Source organism: Actinia tenebrosa, unplaced genomic scaffold, assembly GCF_029948245.1.
Source record: "Actinia tenebrosa isolate PJP-AT-01 unplaced genomic scaffold, QUT_ActTen_1.0 PGA_scaffold0__85_contigs__length_37466705, whole genome shotgun sequence".
Taxonomy (NCBI): domain Eukaryota; kingdom Metazoa; phylum Cnidaria; class Anthozoa; order Actiniaria; family Actiniidae; genus Actinia; species Actinia tenebrosa.
The window spans coordinates 12854116-12870653 of NW_028292569.1; the positions used below are offsets into that span (position 1 = coordinate 12854116).

The 16538-nt window shown below is 39.0% G+C and overlaps 3 protein-coding genes across 4 annotated transcripts in view; all 3 read left to right on the forward strand.

Moving 5' to 3' along the window:
* Nucleotides 1-2818, forward strand: part of LOC116286804 (protein unc-80 homolog) — a 32280-nt gene extending 29462 nt beyond the window's left edge. For both annotated transcript variants that reach the window (XM_031693388.2, XM_031693389.2), the window contains one exon: nt 218-2818. In XM_031693388.2, the coding sequence (XP_031549248.2) occupies nt 218-2062 (1845 nt within the window). In that variant the 3' untranslated portion in view covers nt 2063-2818. The remainder of the gene's footprint in view (nt 1-217) is intronic.
* Nucleotides 2819-4374: 1556 nt separating this feature from the next.
* LOC116286814 (uncharacterized) lies at nt 4375-5979 on the forward strand. Its single transcript, XM_031693400.2, has one exon. It carries the CDS (start codon nt 4375-4377, stop codon nt 5977-5979), a length of 1605 nt encoding a protein of 534 aa, XP_031549260.2.
* A 431-nt stretch (nt 5980-6410) lies between these two features.
* On the forward strand, nt 6411-16122 carry LOC116286805 (uncharacterized). Its single transcript, XM_031693391.2, has 11 exons — nt 6411-6647; nt 8187-8281; nt 9009-9101; nt 9472-9603; nt 9808-9884; nt 10437-10576; nt 11005-11084; nt 11310-11414; nt 11801-11880; nt 13082-13121; nt 13450-16122. Exons 1-11 carry the CDS (start codon nt 6446-6448, stop codon nt 15094-15096), a joined length of 2691 nt encoding a protein of 896 aa, XP_031549251.2. The 5' UTR covers nt 6411-6445; the 3' UTR covers nt 15097-16122.
* Nucleotides 16123-16538: the final 416 nt, after the last annotated feature.

Here is a 16538-nt window from a genome sequence, read left to right on the forward strand (position 1 = left end):
AGCAAGACAAATTACTGAAAGGACTGATATTGTGCGCGTATCGTTCCCTATCAGTGATCGAAACCCAGAAATCTTTTGCATGGATAATAAAGGGACGTCATTTTATTGTCCATGGTTTTTGGAAGAGTGTCAAAAGATGCAAATAAGTAAGCTCTCATGACTGCAATCTTACATGGCGTTATACTGTAATTAATCGTTTGTTCGTCTGTCCCTCTAGGTGTCTGGGCTCACTCCAGCGTCCCCAACAGAACGCGCTTTCAAACAGCAAGCACTAGACAGGCTCGCTCGACCACATCATGTTTGCAACTGCAAGAAAGCGGTTATCCAAGGCTTCCTGGATGAGCTGAACATCCTCAAGGGGAATACAAAACCCAAACCAGAAGAGGCTGCACAACCAAATACCATCACGCTAAACACTCCACCCACTGGACGATCCAATGAGAAACCAAAAACCAAAACAGAAAACGGAGAAGAAGACATCGGTTCTAAACCGAACAAGAAGACCGTGACATTCTCAACAGAAATTAAACACGAAGACTCGGGGTTGGAGCTTGAAAGCAAAACAAGTCAAGACCAGAGACGCAAGAAATGGATCATGCATAAACACCCATCAATAGAGACTACTGAAAATGGTACTACCTCAGATACAGTTGATTCTCCGTTTGAACGCAAGCGAGGAACGGGCTATCGAGGTAGAAAAACTCCAGTTTCAGATCATTCAGCGGGATCGAGGGAACGAAAGCACAAACTAGGTCTGCCAAGCTCGTTTTCTGAGGATGGGGAAACTGTTGCCTCGAACAAGAAGCCCGAGGATTTGGAGACGGAGGTGCTTAAGGGTAGCTTGTCTCTTCCGGTTGACTTGGACAAGGAACCAGTTCAGCTGTCAATAGAAAAATTAAAAGAAGAATCAAAACCGCGAATGCAGGAGGTATCAGATCCCGAACAGGATTCTAATCTACCGGTTAAAGTTGTCCCATCACCTAAACGCAAGCCCAAACTGGAAAAACAAGGACTTCCCATCATCGAAGATGTAGATGAAGAGAGCAAAGCACCACCTAGTAATAACCAAGTGCGGAGTCCACGAAAACTTGGTTTATCGACAGACTATCATAATATTTCCCCAGAGAAAAAAGAGTTTAATTTAAAGCACGAAGCAAAAACGGAGAAGCTGAATCTTGATAACGATGATTCAAATCTGACGAATATCGACGTGAATATGTTAGACAAGGAACTCAAAGAGACGACCCTTGATGAGAAGACGTTAGGGGAAGCTGATTTAGATGTCCTGTCGTCAGATTCAAGCCCTTCGAAGTATGGAATTGACGAATCAGATGAGGAGTTTCTTGATGCCATGTCGGAATGGCCAAAAGAGGTTGCTTTGGCAATGGAGCGGCTGAATTCTCCACATCAAGAAAACCAAAACGAAGATTGGAACAAAGATGGCAACATTCTTGATGACATTCCTATGTATCCGTGTTCGTCGACGTCGACGGTTGCTAAGCGACAGATGGATGGTATTGCTTCTTATACTCCGCACCATCCGCTGGCCACTAAACACTACGAGGTTGATGAAACAAGTGAAGGGAGACCGCGGTTAAATGAGGTCAGCAGTAATAATAATTTTACACATGCGTACGCCTCTACTGATACTGAACCAGATGAGACTCCCTGCCTTAATCTGCCTACGCCTTCGCCTCTACCTAACGGCCCGAGTACATCTATACCAACACCTTATGTCAAGTCAGGACTGAGGTCCGATTCATCACCAGATGTCCTGGAATCCATTAAGCCGTCTCCGCCCGTGGAAGGTTCCTTCTCGACGAACAAGCGTCGTTCCGTCCCTTCGTACGTTATTAAAATCAATGGTCCCCTGAATGAACATCCGGTTGATAACGGTTCTGACGAGGATGGGTCTCGGATGTGGCATCGTTTGCATTCCGGTTTAGATCATAGTAAAACTATGGTTCCTCTTGCTTCTGAGGAACACATTGGGTCTGAGTTGTCGATCGTGTTTGGAAATTCAGCTTCCCTGGATGATTTCTCTCGTGAAACCAACGTGTGAACCAAAGAACGAATGTTAGAACCTTGAAGGAAGATATTTTAAAGGAAGGGCTGGTTCGTACCCAGGTCATTTGAAGACGGTCAAAGATGAACGAGCGAGATCTCGTTCTATTCCTGAAAGAAAAAACTTGAAAGGAATCAAACAGAGTTGAGAATTATTTCAGAAATACACGATGATATCATTATCAGTTTTGATAATTGTACAAATCCCTAGCCACAATATATATACATAAATATATAGTATCAATATGATGAATATCATGAATAATATAGCATAAGCAATGGTCATAAATGATGAACGATGCTCAGTTATATATTAGACCAAATTAAATGGTGTTTAAATGGTCTCCAGGGAGTTTTCTCGTGAGTTTGAAACATACAGGAACTCGCCTATCAAATGTCTGCCGGATTAAACGCTTGTGAATGGACGACTGTGATTTGAAAAATTGCTCTTGTCTTGTCGTCTCGAACTTGGAAAACATTTTTGAACAAGATGGCTCTCTTTCAGACGTCATTATGTGTGACGTGACAACGTCAAGAAACAGTCTCGTAAATGGTCCCACATGATGCGAATTTTCCTTTAGTGACAGAAAATGGGGATTTCTCCGTCGTGATCCTAAAAGGTGCTCTTCTCTCTGCGCTGGCAAAGCTGTTTTTATTTTGTTTATGAGAAAAACCTTAAGTTCGTTTGAAAGAAGTCAATGTTGTGTAAATACAAAAAGTAAACTGGAAATAAATGAAAACGAGAATATCAAAAGCATGAGAGCTTGTAGCTCGGCCAAAGCCTAAGGGAGAGGTTAGTCGGCCCCTAGACCGTAGATGATTAACCCCTTGCTATGACCAGCAAACTCGAAATATTTGATTGTGACGCTGATGGTTTTGAATGCATACTCGCTCCTTTCCATGTGGGATGCATATGTGTTCCAAATCAAAGTCCAACTACAGCAGTAGAATAAGGCAATGCGTATACGATTAAATGCAGTCTGTTTATAAACCATGTGCTCGAGCCTACATTCACTCAATACAGCACTATGTCCTGAGCATGCTCTTTGCTCTCGGGAGCATTAAGCCTGCGATATGGCTGAACAACGGGATACTGAGCATGCGCCATACTAACGTAATATCTTTTTTTGAAGGAAAAGAAAGCCTATCTTATGACTCGGGCTGTTTCACAGGAATCTTGAGTAATAAATTTAAAATGCTTCCTTGTTTAGGATGAAGTATCTCGCTGCACATACTCGCTCCATAGCATGCATGATTTGTGTCTAAAAAGATTAAACATCTTCCTGCACCGTGACCGTGACGGTTTCAGACCGTGAAAATTGCGCGTATTGCAAGGGCGGATCGGGGGGGGGGGGGGGGGGGGGGCAAAGAGGGGCTGTAGCTTCCCCTTTAGCAGAAAAAAACGATGCTTTTTTTATTGTTTTCCGTTTTGTTGACGGAAGAAACTCAATTAGCCCCCCCCCCCCTAAAATTTTGGCTGATCCGCCCTCGTATTGAATATTCTACATCTTATAGATATCTCGGACTCCCTACCGCATAAGCACTATGCATGTATACACCTTGCGTGCTTTTATCTCTAACAGGTCAAAACGTTAACGAACATTACTTTATTAGTCTCCTTCACAGTTCCTTGCGCCATCTTGAAAGGTAGCCATGCCTTAGCATCGAAGCGATACGAACGGTGAGCTTGCAATGATGGAGACGTGAATAATTGTCCAAGGTGTTAAAAAAGGTCTATATCATTGCAAGCTCACCGTTCGTCTAGCTTCGATGCAAGGGTACTGCTACCTTTCAAGATGGCACAGGGAACTGTGAAGGGGACTATTGGCAAGTTTTGTACACCTTAGACGGCCAGCCAAAAGGAATACAAATTAACGCCAAACGAACATAAAGCAAAAACAATCAAACAAAAACAAAAAACATTTTCAACTCGATATCTTTTCGAACAGAAAATTTGCGGGATATTTAGAAGGAATACACCACAGAGGCCAATGTTATTAATAAACTTGATTATAACTCCTAGTCTTGAATAATAAATTATATTAATTTTGTATCGAAAAATATCGATGCATGATTGGTTGATACACTTAAATGATGTTTTCCGTAAATCTTTTGAAAACTTTTTTTCTTTGTAAAATTTCGTTTTGTTGACAATTTTCGCGGTCAAAATATTATGTTTAAAGACGTATTATTTCGTTATTTGTGTTATCAGTAACCTATCCCGGTCTTAGATAACTAACGAATTATGAGGTATTGTATCGCTTAGTTACTAGAAAAGAGTCGTTTTTAAGACGAAAACTGTATTTAAACATGGCGAAATCTTCAAGCAGGCGTGTGTGGTTTGATCTTCAGGAAGAAAATGATGAAGATACATGTCGTGACTTTAGAAACGATGAAGCTGTAATGAACATTAAAACAATGAAGAAACAGGAATTGGTGAAACAACATCAAGACTTGACGTGGAACAAAAATGAGGTAGAGCAGGATATATCAGAAAGAACACTGAATTCAAGGGAATTTGAAAAGGTAAAATTAGACGAAAATCAGGAATTGATCTTCAGGGATGAAAAAGTACTTGGGTTTTTGTCGGTGGATTGTGATGACTATGATGGAAACGAACAAAAAACACCGAATGAAATCTTAACAACCGAAGAAAACGATAAACAATACTTCAGGGAATCGTATGAAAAAGCTTGCCGTAAATATGGAGCAACGCCTGCTTCAACCTTCCTGCGCCAATGTGCGACATCAGTTGTCGACATGAAGCACTATGGCCTTGGAGATAAGGGAGCTCGCGCCATTGCTATGGCAATGAAAAACAACCAAACCTTGGAATGCCTAAATCTTCATGACAACGGAATTAGGGATGCTGGAGTCAAAAGCATTTGTAAGATGATGATGTGTAACAGTTCTTTGACAAAGCTGGATCTGTCTGGGAATCGTGTTGGAAAACCTGGACTAACAGCCCTCGGAGAAATGCTTGAATTCAATGTGAACCTGAAGGAGCTGAATCTTTCTGGCTGTCAAATCCAAGCCGGAAGTGACGCAGAAGCCTTCGTCTCTTCTTTATGCGTCAACAGCCAGTTGAAATCTCTAAACTTGTCCTATAATGAGATTGGAGACAGTGGAGCTATTCGTTTAGGGCCGGTTTTAGTGAATAACCAATCGCTGACGTTTCTAGATATTAGTTGGAATAATATTCGTTCTGCAGGTGCTGAAGCGCTGTGCCGAGGGCTCAGTCGAAATACCTCATTGACGGAACTGGACTTGTCATGGAATGGACTTGGGAATTTCGGAGCGGAATGTACCAAACAGACTTTAATAGACAATAAATCGATAAGGATTCTTAACTTGTCTAGTAATCATATCTCTATAACTGGAATCAAGCACATTGCTCAAGCACTACACCGCAATAGAACTCTACAAGTTTTGAAAATCGGCAAAAATCCGTTTCTTTCGTCAGGGGCAAGCATGATTCTAAAATCCCTGCTAGCAAACCAACAGAGTGCACTGTGCGAATTAACACTGGAAGATGTTGTCTTCAATGAAGAATGCGAGACGCACCTCTCGGCTCTACTCGAACAAAATCCCACATTCTTGTGTACTTGGGATGTAACCATCAAAGGGGGATCTGTAATTTCTGGTAAACAGCCTGAACCAATGGAACTTCTCCTCATTTGTATCCACAACCAGGGTTTTCGACTGATTGACTTTTACAAGATCCTCATAAACGATCACACTCGCCTCTCGCTCAAGAAAGAAGAATTCGTGACGGGAATCAAAAAGCGAAATTTTCCATTCAGTGATAAACAACTCAGAGCATTGTTTGATGTTCTGGACACGAAAAAGGGCGGTATTATCACGTTTGAACAGTTTATTGTTCTTAAAAATTACAGACGGCAAAAGAGAAGATGAATGTGTGAAGACACTACCGCGTCAAGTGTTGTGCCCGGTCCCCCGCGGCCTGGAAATCGTAATTTGCCGTTAAGTTATTCTGCACGATTTATACGTTAAAAAATTTAGAAGAGCACAGTTTAACATCACTTTATATACTAGTTAGGAATATAATTGAATGTTAACGGCCAAAATCAACGGAGGAAAATTATTTATTAAGTTCTTTTTTAGATTGAATTATATCTGAACTCGGAGACCAAAATTATTTAGGAAAATCTATTTGTTAATAGAAGTATAAATTACTTCAAAAATCCTATTTGTCTTTTTATTAGCTGGCCATAGAGGCTATAGAGTTGTTTTTTTTTTTCTTTTTTGGCTTAATCCTTCTAACTAGTTTGGTCTACTGTCCCTCCCCTCCCCCCTAGTCTATAGTGGTACACTACGCGCTTGTTTGTTGGAGAGAGAGACTGGTCTTTGTTCCAACAAAATGGCGTCGACAGGGAGTAGCGATGCTGAAGAAGACATCCAAGATCAATCTTTTAGCCCCAAAAAGGTCGGCAGAGCCGCCGAATATCCCGAATTTGCAATCATTTGGTCTTACTTGGAGAACTTTTGCGAGTTGCTAAGGTTTCCAGAGCTCAGTTTAGACGGTTTAGAGGACGGTTTTAACAGCCATTCGTCTCGTAACGGTAGGCCATTAGCATCATAGCTTCCCTAACTTTATCACTCAATCCAAACGAAACCTTTGAAAAACAAGTACATAATGTGCTGAGAAGTGAGCCACATACCTGATATCTGTATCCGCAATGCAAAAACGTCAAAATCGGTCAGGTTTTTCGTCGTTTGTCGTTGAATTTGGTGGCTTTTTTTAATGTAAGAGAAAAAAAGACAAAGCTTGTTCATGACAGCTGGACAATTCATATTCACTTCTTGATTAAAAAAGCTATTTCTTAGTGCTTGACTCGTTGTTTTTCCGAGCGACGCCTTGTAGTCGACCTCCATGGCTTCTTTCCCTGCAAATCTTGGTTTGTTGTTGTGTTTTTTTTTAGACGCAGTGTTTTCAAAGTTACCGCACTAAAGTCGAAGTAGCGTTACAAAGTGACCACGAAGTTGTTTACGTGAACCAGCTACAAAAAGGCCTTAGATTCTATTCCAATCATGTGTTTACGAAATTTTTTGAACCTAAGATCGTTTTCTTGTTTTTAAATATACTATAGCGATACCCTAGGCATGAATTTTGGCCTTGGTTTATTTAAGACGCTTGGAGCTTGAATATTTTGGAGATATACTTGATAAACCGTCTTCCATCTGACCCCGGATAGCATTGACAACCATTCTCATATCTGTCTGTCTGTATCGCGTTTTCTTCACGATGAATTTAAATTTCCTTGAGAAAGAAAAAAATATGGATTCTGCACAATTTGTTCAAGTAGTTCACTGCTTTTTTTAGCTGGTTTTGATTTAAAATGAAATTGAAATGAAAGAAAAGTAATGAAAGAAAAATGGAAATAAAAAAAAGGAATTTCAATATTCACATATTACTTAAGACAATAGGCTTAGGTTTATTTTATTTGCTTTTTATGACAGGAGCATTAATTTCATGATACTAAATCAATTTACAGTTTTACTTAATTCACTAACTCTTAAAAAAGAGCATTCATTAATAGAAAATCATGGCAAAAAGACATAGATTGTGGTTATTAAACGTTTTACTCAACATGTGATGGCAGCCATGACAGGAGGCACAACAATAGTCCTTTTTACCCAAGGGAAACCAAATTCTTTCTCATCTAAATCAGATTATACCATATTAAATCATTCCTCCTGTCATGGCTGCCATCACGTGATGGTGCAAAACCTCTTTCTTGCTGCTGTTTGGATGAAAACATTTGGCCAATTCCTGATAGTATGTGAAGTTGACATGATATATATGTTATCTGTAGGTCATTTACAGACAATACATTTATCATGTGAAGTTAATTCAAGGTCATGACAAAAATCTCATATTTGATTATTTTCCTAGAGCAGAATTAAATCTTCATTCTCAGTATACAAGATAAATAAATAAATAAAATTTAATGTGAATAATTGAAATATTTGGTTTTTGCATAATATCATAAACTATCAAGACACATTCGCGGTCTTGATCATTTACAATGTCATGCTCTACCCCATCCAATAATTGTTTCATAGTCCTTTTATAATAATTGTATTTATTGAAATTGCAGAAAATTACAGACAACTTGAATTCCTGTATAAGAAGCTGTTGGTCAAATTACATAAGAACTTCAGGCCTGAAAAATGGGAGAAAGCTTTACTAAAGGTTAGTTATAAACACTAAAATATGAGCTATATTGCTAGAATGTAGCATACACTTTACATATAGATCTGTACCGAGTGACAAAAACACATTTCATAAATTCAAAATTGTCAAATTTGAATGCCTTTGTTGTCTCTGAAATTATTTCTCAAAAAAAAACAAAAAAAAACAGTGAAACATGTACACTAAGTACTGCAAAACCTAGGCAGAGGTTCCTTGTAACAATTGATATAATTAAAGCCAGGAGCTCTGTTGTCAGGGTGATTTTTTTAACAAATAAAGCAGTATTTTCTGTGCTCTATTCAGTAATGAAGCACACAAGAAATAGCGTAAGCACAAAAGAAGTGTAAGGAGAAGCACAAGCCATAGGCGAGTACTTCTCACACTTCTTGAGTGCTTAGGGCACTCCCTAAGTGCTTTATTTCTGATTGGAGCATGGAAAAAGCTGCTGTATTCAGTTTATTATATATCTACTTTTTTTTGGTATTGAATTTATTTATGAAAAAAGAAAGGTCGCAGGATCTAGCAGAACTTCATGTGCGAGCAGATGGCGTCAGCACCGTGCTTCGTTCACTAATAAAGCACAGTTTTTGACCAATCAGAACATGCATACTATCCTTACTACATAATAAATATGTATAAAGGCTTCCTTCTAAAAGCTCTTATGCCATACAGTATTCAATAATTTCTATTCCTACCATGCTAAATACATTGGTTTATTGTTTGTTAGGTTGCTAAGGAACAGAATATGCTAAGTTCATGGGATCTAGAGAACTTTGGATACGATGAACTTAAAGTCTGTACCAAGCTGGAATTGTTTAAGGTATTTGAATGCATTGTTTGGTTGAGGAATATGAAGCGTGCATTGTGTCTCTTTCCTCTGATATTAACACAGTAGCCAGCCAATCAGTGTGTGCGTTAAGTCTCAAATATTTTATAATTAAGGTTATAAACTAAACTTGGATGTTTAGTTTTGTAATCATGAGGTGAAAAGGCAAAGGCTGTCCAGTATGATAGTAGTTGGGAGGGTCAACAGGAGTTCTGACAACTGCATGGGGTTACAGGCAAGGAATAATAGGAACATCCATACACCCTACCACTAAAACTATTCCTGAACAGAATGCTAGTTCATTGCAGTTTACATCTTAGTACTTGGTTTGGTTGTGTGTTTTAACATTTTCCCCCCTCAATAGATGCTATTAGAAAGCCAATTTGATTGCAATAACAAGCTTAAGACCGAAGTTAACAAGAACTACGAAGCTGATGAGCTACGGCTAAGACCTTTTGGGCGGGACATGGATGGACTTCTATATTGGTTTCACATGGTGAGATCTCTGATATTACGATATTACATATATATCTTGATAAGACAACTTCATGTTAACTAGGTGTTAATGTGCCAACAAAGCTTACATGTTGTAGTAAGAATTGTCGCATGCGTAAGGTTGCTCAAACGTCTAGCAAATAGTCCTGAGCATCCTTAAGGGTGTGAAGCATATCTTATGACTCACTTTTGTTCTTTTTAACAGGATGAATGTGGTGGAGTAAGGTTATATTCCACTGAAGAAGATGAAGTGGAAAATGAATCATGGAAACTTTTAGCATCGTAAGTGAAGCTCTGCTTTGAGAGTTTGAAGTAGGAAAATCATTCAACAGGGTCTAGGTTCTGTCCATTCTCTACTTGTAAAGAAAATTGAGAAAAGAGAAAATGAACCGAAAAAAGGAATCCTCATACTGCCACATTATGAGCATGCTTTGATACTATTTTAAGAATCTTTGATGCTATCTTTCTAATCATTTATTTGATCGTTTGTTTTTCTGCACATGCATACTGCACGCGCTCTACACTGTTTGCTCATTTTTTTCCTGGTTTTTAAGAAAACGTGAGCAAACAGAGTAGAACGCGCTCAGTATACACATGCAGAGAAAACAAATGATGGAGAAAACAAGTGATTCTAAAAATACATTAATCGATGCCTATGATGGTTACAAGCATGAATACCAGACATTTCTTCTCTTAGTTCATTTTCTCTTGAGTAGAGTCTTCTACACTGGTGTAACAAATAGGGACACTCGACTAGCAGGAGATCACCTGAAGGCACAAACCTTGGAATTTAATTTCAGTGTTTTTTGATATAACTTTTCGTGTATTTTTCAGTGACCTTGATGAATTGGGGGTTGTTGTGGACTATTTGGCGTTAAAATCAGCAACCAACCCTAAAGATATTGTTATGGCCAAGAGAGAAGAAGAAAGAAAAAAAGAAGCAGCCAATTCAAAATCAAAAAAAGGAAAGAAATGTAAGAATTGAAAATATCTATGCTGGTAAAAGTAAATACTATTGATGGCTTTTTGGGGGATTTGGGGATCAAACCCTAGAATTATATTTGGTGGCTTGGTTGGCAATTGTTGCTATGATGCACTCTCTCATTACTGTGTACAGTAGCTCAAGCTTGGAATCACTGATTCAATTCTTGTATAAACTGCATATGTGCATGTGTTCAGTTTCTTTGGTTGCCAATATTTTTACCTCCAAGGGGATGGTGTGTGTGTGTTGGGGAGGGGGGTGGGGACCTCACGGTAGAGCCCTTCATGGGCTATGGTCGTAAATAAAATATTATAATAAAAATGAAGTCCTACTATTCATCTTATCTGTGCATTTACTGTAAACTGGCTTTTTCCACATATCATAGTGAACCCTTTACTAATCTATATCACACTTTTTTAGCTAAGAAAGCGGCTGTCAAAGAAGAAGATGATGATGATAATCCATGTGCAAGATGTTATTCTAATGTCCATCCAGATTCAGTAAGAATGCACTATTGCAAAATTCATATACCTATAGAACATTTTCACTCATGTTACAAAGCATCCATATTGGTTTACCAAACAATAGAAACTTTCTGCACAGATTTTTCATAAAAATAGAATTCCTGGAGGATAGAAAATGTATTGTTTTGGTATACCAATATGGCTGCTGTGATGTGTAAATAAACACTCTATTGATGCGATAATGTTTTATGTATTCGTCAGATATTATTGTGTGACAAGTGTGACGCAGCCTATCATACAGCCTGTCTGCGACCACCATTATTGAATGTACCTCAAGGAGACTGGTTCTGTCCATTCTGTCAACAGGTATGTACCGTATGATGTTAGGCCTTTCTCTACTTTTATTATATAATTTTGGTTATTTACTTGAGTTTTTCACCCGGCACCCCTATTGCCCTTTTTTATTTTTCCTCCTTATTTCTACTTCTTTTTTGTTCTTTGCCTGATTTCCCTTCATCTCTAACTCCCTTATTTCCTTTCCCACGCTTTTTTGTCCTTTATTTTTCCCACTTTCCTGCTCAAAAAAATTCTCTTTTTCTTCCCTCTTTTTAACTTTTTTTCCTTTCTTCCTTTCCCTCCTTTCCCCTGTTTCTTCTTCTCTCCCATCTTTGCCCCAACATCTCTTCCTTTTCTATTCCTTACTGTCGTGTGTATAAATAATGTTTTTTAAACTTTAGTACCTTTTCTTCCAGCTTGTTTTACTAGAGAGGCTAAAAGAGAAAAAAACTCGATTGGTTGCACGGCAAAAACTTCGAGCACGTCAGGCAAAGAGGTTTGTGCCAGATGACTGGGCAGATTGGCCATGTAGCTCATCTAAGTAGAAAAGGTCTTTTGAATCCTTAACTACTCTATTTCCTCTATTAAGCCCCCAGCATCGAATAAGCCCCCCCCCCCCCCCCCCCCTTCCCCCTTCTAATAAGCCCATGGTCCAATGCACTGAAAAAGAATAAGCGCCCAGGGTGTTCAATAGAGGAAATATGGTAAGCCTCCCTTGCCTTTCTCTCATTATAACTTATTGCGATTTCGATCCGCCATTACGAGTTTATATTGGCGGCTAGTTGGAAGAAAATATATTTCGTATTGGTCGTAGTCGCGAAGCCAATACGGAATATACTTTCTCCCAACTAGCCTCCAATATAAACCCGTATTGGCGGCTCAATGACTGTTTCTTCGTAGCTACTTTCGAGATTCATGGTCCTGAGTTCTTTAAGAGTTTTCAAATCTTCGTAAATATAATACGTAGATATTCTGTAGACAAGTAACGTTTTTCCAATTACAATTTAAAAACTGGTGATTATCAAAAGAAGTAAATCCTATTAAAAAACAAGAAAGAAAGAAAAAAAGAAAGTTATTAACGACCCAAAAATACAAAAATCTTTTGAAAACTGAATAAATGGAAATAGGAAACATGTCCTATTGAGAGTGAAGTAGTATTGTAATTTGGCCTCTTACTTTTCCCGACCTAAAACTACCGTTGCATTTAGTCTTGTCAACATTTTTGATGTAGCATCCTAAAATTCACCCTTATTCTTGGACCATCGTTATTAGTAATGTTTCTAGCAAGATAAATATAAAAGCATGTTTCCAGTTGTCGGCACAAGTTATCGATTTTTAGCAACAACCTGTTTCTTAGGCTGGAGTCGTCCTGCGTAATCTAAGCCTTGTCGCGAGGCGCATTCTCCTTCATAAATCAAGGTGAATGTGTGGCAGAGCGACGGCTATATTTTAGAATAAGAACCCTCATCGTATTTATATAAGGAAAGCAAATAGCTTTTTCACGTGTGGGATCCTTGCTCTGATGATATTTTAACAAAAGCATTACTTATTTATTAGTAAAGGAACATAATTAGTTTACAAAGACAAAAATGTTAATTCTAAATTGCAGTCGCCCGTTTTAGGGTACTTCATGTAAAATTTAGCGCATGCGCAGTTGGCTTCACCAATTTAACTCATTTTTCTCAATCTTTTTTCAGGCTTGATAAATCTGGGATGAATTTATCCAACATTTTACAGGTAATGATGCCCAAGTATCGTATTTATCTATTAATAGTTATTTATTAATTTATTCATGATATTACCTTACGTTTTTGTCTATCTGATTTATCGTTCTTATTTTTTACTCAGTATTTTTCTTCCTTTCTTTTTGATTATCTTCAAGTTACCCTCAGAGTATAAAACATATCCACAAGTTTTTTAATTAACTTCAGTCAATTCTGGGCGGCGTGTTCATTTTTGTGTGTGCGTTTGTCTGAGGGGGGTGGGGATGGGGCAGGGAATTTGGTTAATATGCATAGCGGTCAGCTAAATCTGATAAAAACTAATCGTTTATTTAACTGTTTAGGGACCAAATAGTGATGAAGAACAGATCGACACAATAAGACGGTCTGGACGAGCAAGGAAAACAGTAGACTATACTTTCAGAGATTTTGATGAGGAAATCAAAGACGCAGTAGAAGTCGACATAAAAAGCACTGAAATGAATGGCCATCCAACCGGGAAACCTGCCTTCGCTGTTGATCGGTTCTACACTGGCCGCAGCTCTTCGAAACCTGCATCGAGGGTTGGAAAACGGAGATCGCGAAGGCTGAAAGACTTAGATTCAGGAAGTGATACGGACTCGAAGTATAGCGATTTCGACTACGGCGCCAGTTCGGATGATGATCGACCAAAGCCACCAAAACGCCATGTTTACTTACGGAGGCATATTATCGAGGATGATGAGGAAGAAGATGAAAATGAGGAAGACAAAAAGCAGGAAGAAACAACAATTGAAGAAAATGGAGACAAGGAGAAAACCGAGCAGGATGAGGTGACGGATGAAGGAGATCGGGGTATGAATGAAGAGAACAGTAGTAAAGATGTGAAAGAAAAAGAGAGTAACGATGAACCGACTGAGGGTACACTAACAAACGAGCAAGAAAAAGCTGAAAAATCTTCCAACGATTCTCGCGTCTCTGGTAAAGAAGGTGAAGAAGACACCAGCTCGGAAAAGTCAGGACCCACAATAAAGACCCCCTCTTTAAAAACTGTTAAAGACAGTGAAACGAATTGCAAAGATAACAGTGAGCAAGATAAAGTTACACCCGAAGAGAAGAAACAGGTGGACGACAGTAACAAGAAGAAAGCACATTCTGATCAGCACAAGAAGGGTTTTCTTGAAGTACCTGGCCCACAGAGTAAGCCACCGCCTCTTGAACGTATCAGCTCGCCTAAAATAGACCCACTGCTCGATTCTTTAGGCTTTGGTGCGCTAGCTTCGTGTTTCACTAGTAACGAAAGATTACCTGCAAGACCTGATCCTTATGGCACCTTGCGATCACCAACAGCGTCGCGCAGTCCTCGTTCACCCTTGAGGCCAGATCCTGGTTTCCCTACTGACAGGATGGGAGTATCGAGAGTCCCTTCTTCGCCCAGTTCCTACCCTCGCGTGGGTGCTGATAGTCGATATAGCTTCCCAGACTACGGGCAGGCTTCGTCGTATGGAACTTATTTCGGGTACAATCAATCGGGTCTCTCGACGGGTACTTACCCCGGCTCACCTCCAGGCAGACCGCCATCTTACAGCATCAGTATGGCAGGATCAAGACAATATCCAGGGTATGACCAAGCAGCGTTCTCAAACAGGGAAACCTCTGCGTTCAGTCAGACACCACAGTCACCATCCTACAATCAGTCTTCTACCCCTGCTATGACGCCGTTTGGCAACCCATTATCCACTGGCTACCCAACAGCTTATTCTGACACGGGATCACGCGCCGGATATTATCAATCTTCAAACCAGGGCTATGATATACCGAGTAAGAGCTCTTACAGTCATCCATCACAGGGATACTATCCAGATGATCCATTTTCTGCCGGAATGTACTTAGGTAATCCCACCGCAAATCCCCTGCCACCCGGGGGTATTAATTCATGGCCGACCCCTCCCCCAGGCAGTGGATCGTACTTCCCCCAGTCCGGTATGGGTCAAAATAGAACAGGCATTTAAGCAAGGGAATATCGTTCCATGTATGAAGTACCTATGTGCTTATCGAACCAAACTTTCATGTGTATTGCGCGGGCTGCCTGTGTTACTGAGTAACTGAAGGTGTTATGTACTTGGGATACGTGTGGCAAGACTGTGCTGATTGTGTCAGAGACCTTAGCAAGTCTTCCTAGCCGGCAATATACCGGGACATTTATTGTAAAGTCATATATACGTACGGACATTTTAAAATCGGTATGCACAAATGACATGTTGTTTTAACTCGGAACTGTTTTCAAAAAATCGAATATGAATTACTACGTGAAAAAATCTGAAGAGGAATCACTTTTCTTGCTCTCTTATACCGATTGTTTTATTCCTACTTCCTTGTTTTTTTCCTGTCTTCCTCTTTTGCTAAACCACAATGTATAATGTTTATCGAACAGAAAAAGGTGTTTAAACAACTCTCCCATCCCACCCACAGGAAATTCCTTCCCATTGCAATCACGGCTCGTTAAAAAACGACTAGCGCTAACAAACTAAAGAAAAGACAGCCTTTTTATCCCTCGTTTAATCCATTATCCTCGTGAAATCATTTAACATTTTGTGGTTTTAACATATGCATGAGGTTTAATAACTAGGTGACAAAGTTTTATTCTTGGTGATATACAATGTGTACAGACCTCAGTGGATGGTTTTAAACTCTAATAATGGATTGTGTTCTGTATAAGAAAGAGAAAAAAGATATGAAATATGTAAAGAAAGCACTCGAATATTCCTTCCTTTCTAGGTAACAATGTATCATTCAATCTTCAGTTATTTGTAATAAACCTAGGATTATCAAGAAGTGAAAAAATGAATGCTTATAAATAGCCTAACGTTATGAAAATGCTTGGTCAGGTTGCGCTTTGGAGGTTACGAACCCTTTAGTCACCATCCCTGTTTTCGCTTCGCCAGTCAATACGTAAAATAAAACGATATTTTATGAGATTATATATATATATTATATATATTTAAGAAATTTAATAAACAACTCTGTTTTAACTGGAATTGTTGCTCGTTTTTAACTTTTTCTTTGTTTTTAATTTAGAAATAGTTTGATAAGGAAGCCAAAAGGCAATAATTGATAAATTAAATTCGATCACTTTTTGCATGCGGTAGACGGCATACGCGGGAGGTGCAATCATTTTACACCGTATTCCAGCTCAGTCGCGTTGACATTTATTGATCATGAATAAGATCATTTTATTCACTTGATGAGGATTTATCCGTTGTTTAGCTCTATCCACCCCTCGTACAACAGGGCTGTAACTACTGGCTATCGTTTACATTACAGAATTTTATCACATTAAAAAGAAAGGAAAATAGATAGAGCTAAAATAAATTGCAGAAAAAATGAAATTGAAAAAATAAAATGAACGAATGAATGAATGAATAAGAGTAGAAAAGGAGTTAGGCCTGGTGCT

Bases quoted from the DNA above. Each gene is read 5' to 3' on its own strand.
- LOC116286814 (XM_031693400.2), top strand. From the start codon at position 4,375: ATGGCGAAATCTTCAAGCAGGCGTGTGTGGTTTGATCTTCAGGAAGAA.
- LOC116286805 (XM_031693391.2), top strand. From the start codon at position 6,446: ATGGCGTCGACAGGGAGTAGCGATGCTGAAGAAGACATCCAAGATCAA. The intron at 10,577-11,004 runs GTAAGAATTGAA...ACACTTTTTTAG, and splicing joins ATCAAAAAAAGGAAAGAAAT to CTAAGAAAGCGGCTGTCAAA. The intron at 11,085-11,309 runs GTAAGAATGCAC...TGTATTCGTCAG, and splicing joins CTAATGTCCATCCAGATTCA to ATATTATTGTGTGACAAGTG.